The sequence below is a fragment of the Telmatherina bonti genome (genome assembly GCF_933228915.1).
Source record: "Telmatherina bonti genome assembly, chromosome: 4".
Classification (NCBI taxonomy): Eukaryota; Metazoa; Chordata; class Actinopteri; order Atheriniformes; family Telmatherinidae; genus Telmatherina; species Telmatherina bonti.
The window spans coordinates 26,327,579-26,328,798 of record NC_136622.1 but is presented as its reverse complement, the minus strand read 5'-3'; the positions used below and the strand labels follow the sequence as shown (position 1 = coordinate 26,328,798).

The 1,220-nt window shown below is 51.1% G+C and overlaps 1 protein-coding gene across 1 annotated transcript; it reads right to left on the bottom strand.

Annotated features, from left to right (window-relative positions):
• Nucleotides 1–241: 241 nt before the first annotated feature.
• Nucleotides 242–925, bottom strand: bhlhe23 (basic helix-loop-helix family, member e23; the record flags this gene model as incomplete). Its single annotated transcript, XM_079239871.1, has 1 exon — nt 242–925. One exon carries the CDS (start codon nt 923–925, stop codon nt 242–244), a length of 684 nt encoding a protein of 227 aa, XP_079095997.1.
• Nucleotides 926–1,220: the final 295 nt, after the last annotated feature.

The following is a 1,220-nucleotide window of genomic DNA, read 5'->3' as shown; positions in this document are numbered from 1 at the left end:
AGGCCTAAACAGTTTCTTTTCTAAATCGGTTCATTTTGGATGTTACACTGCAGTATGAGTACTTAACCATATCTTAAGATTATTTATTAGACTAAAGTCGTTTTTTTTTTTTTTAAATTTTCCACATAATGAATTATAAATTAACTAGAGCGGGAAAGAGAGAGAGAGAGAGAGAGAGAGAGAGAGAGAGAGACCAAGGGTGCAGTACAGGTAAAAGTTCAGGAAAGAGAGTTAAATCAAATCAAGGCTTGTCATTACAGTGTTTGAAGAGACTCGAAGGTGCCCCAGAATAAGTAGTGCACTTTTCGGCACAAGTGGCGAGTGTGGAACCCGAAAAGGGATAAACGGCACCTTGACCAAAGGGCGCCAAAGCGGTGGGTATTGGTGAAGTTATGGTCTGTCCCTGGTTCAGATAGGCCACCAGCCGCCTCATCTCCTCCAGGGCCTGAGCCTGCATGAGGATGTAGTTCTTGGCCAGGAGGAGAGTGGCTATTTTGGAGAGTTTTCTCACCGAGGGGCTGTGGGCGTAGGGAATAACGGCGCGCAGGCCGTCCAGCGCGTCGTTCAGGTCATGCATCCTCCTCCTCTCCCGGGCGTTGATGCTGAGCCGCAGGGATCGTTGTTCCTTGGACTTTTTGGTAAGGGGACCCCCAGGCTTGTCGTCTCCAAACGAGGACCCCCTCTTCCGGGACTCCAGCGAGTCGAAGCCGTCCTCGTCATCGCTCGTGTGCTCTCCGCCGCTTTCGTTGGACTTTGCAGTTTGCCCGGAGAGAAAGTCGGTGGCCGGTGTGAGTGGATACCGACCAGGGCTTCCAGTACCATGGCCAGCGCCAAACCCGAAGGCTGACTGGCCGTAGCGCTGCGTCAGGTCGAGGAGCGCGTCGTTGCTGATGGACTTGAGCAGATTCTCTTCGCTGACATTCATTTTCTCTTCCAGAGCAGGTTCTGACCAGGAAAGTCTACTCTTCCCTTCTCCCCCTTATCCAAGCTTTTGTTTTTGAGTAAAAACGGCGTGGTTCTGTCCAGGAGTTGCCGTTTTCTTGGAGTTCCTCTCACTCCTTTCCTCTGTTTGTGCTGTGACTCTTCAGGAAGGAAGCTGTGAATCTGAAGCTGAGCCTCTACATGCATTCACCTCCTCTGTACACTGCGCTCCCCCCTTGTTGCGCGCATAGCCCACGTTCAACAACACTTCTCTAATTGTGCTCAGTGAGACCAGAGCG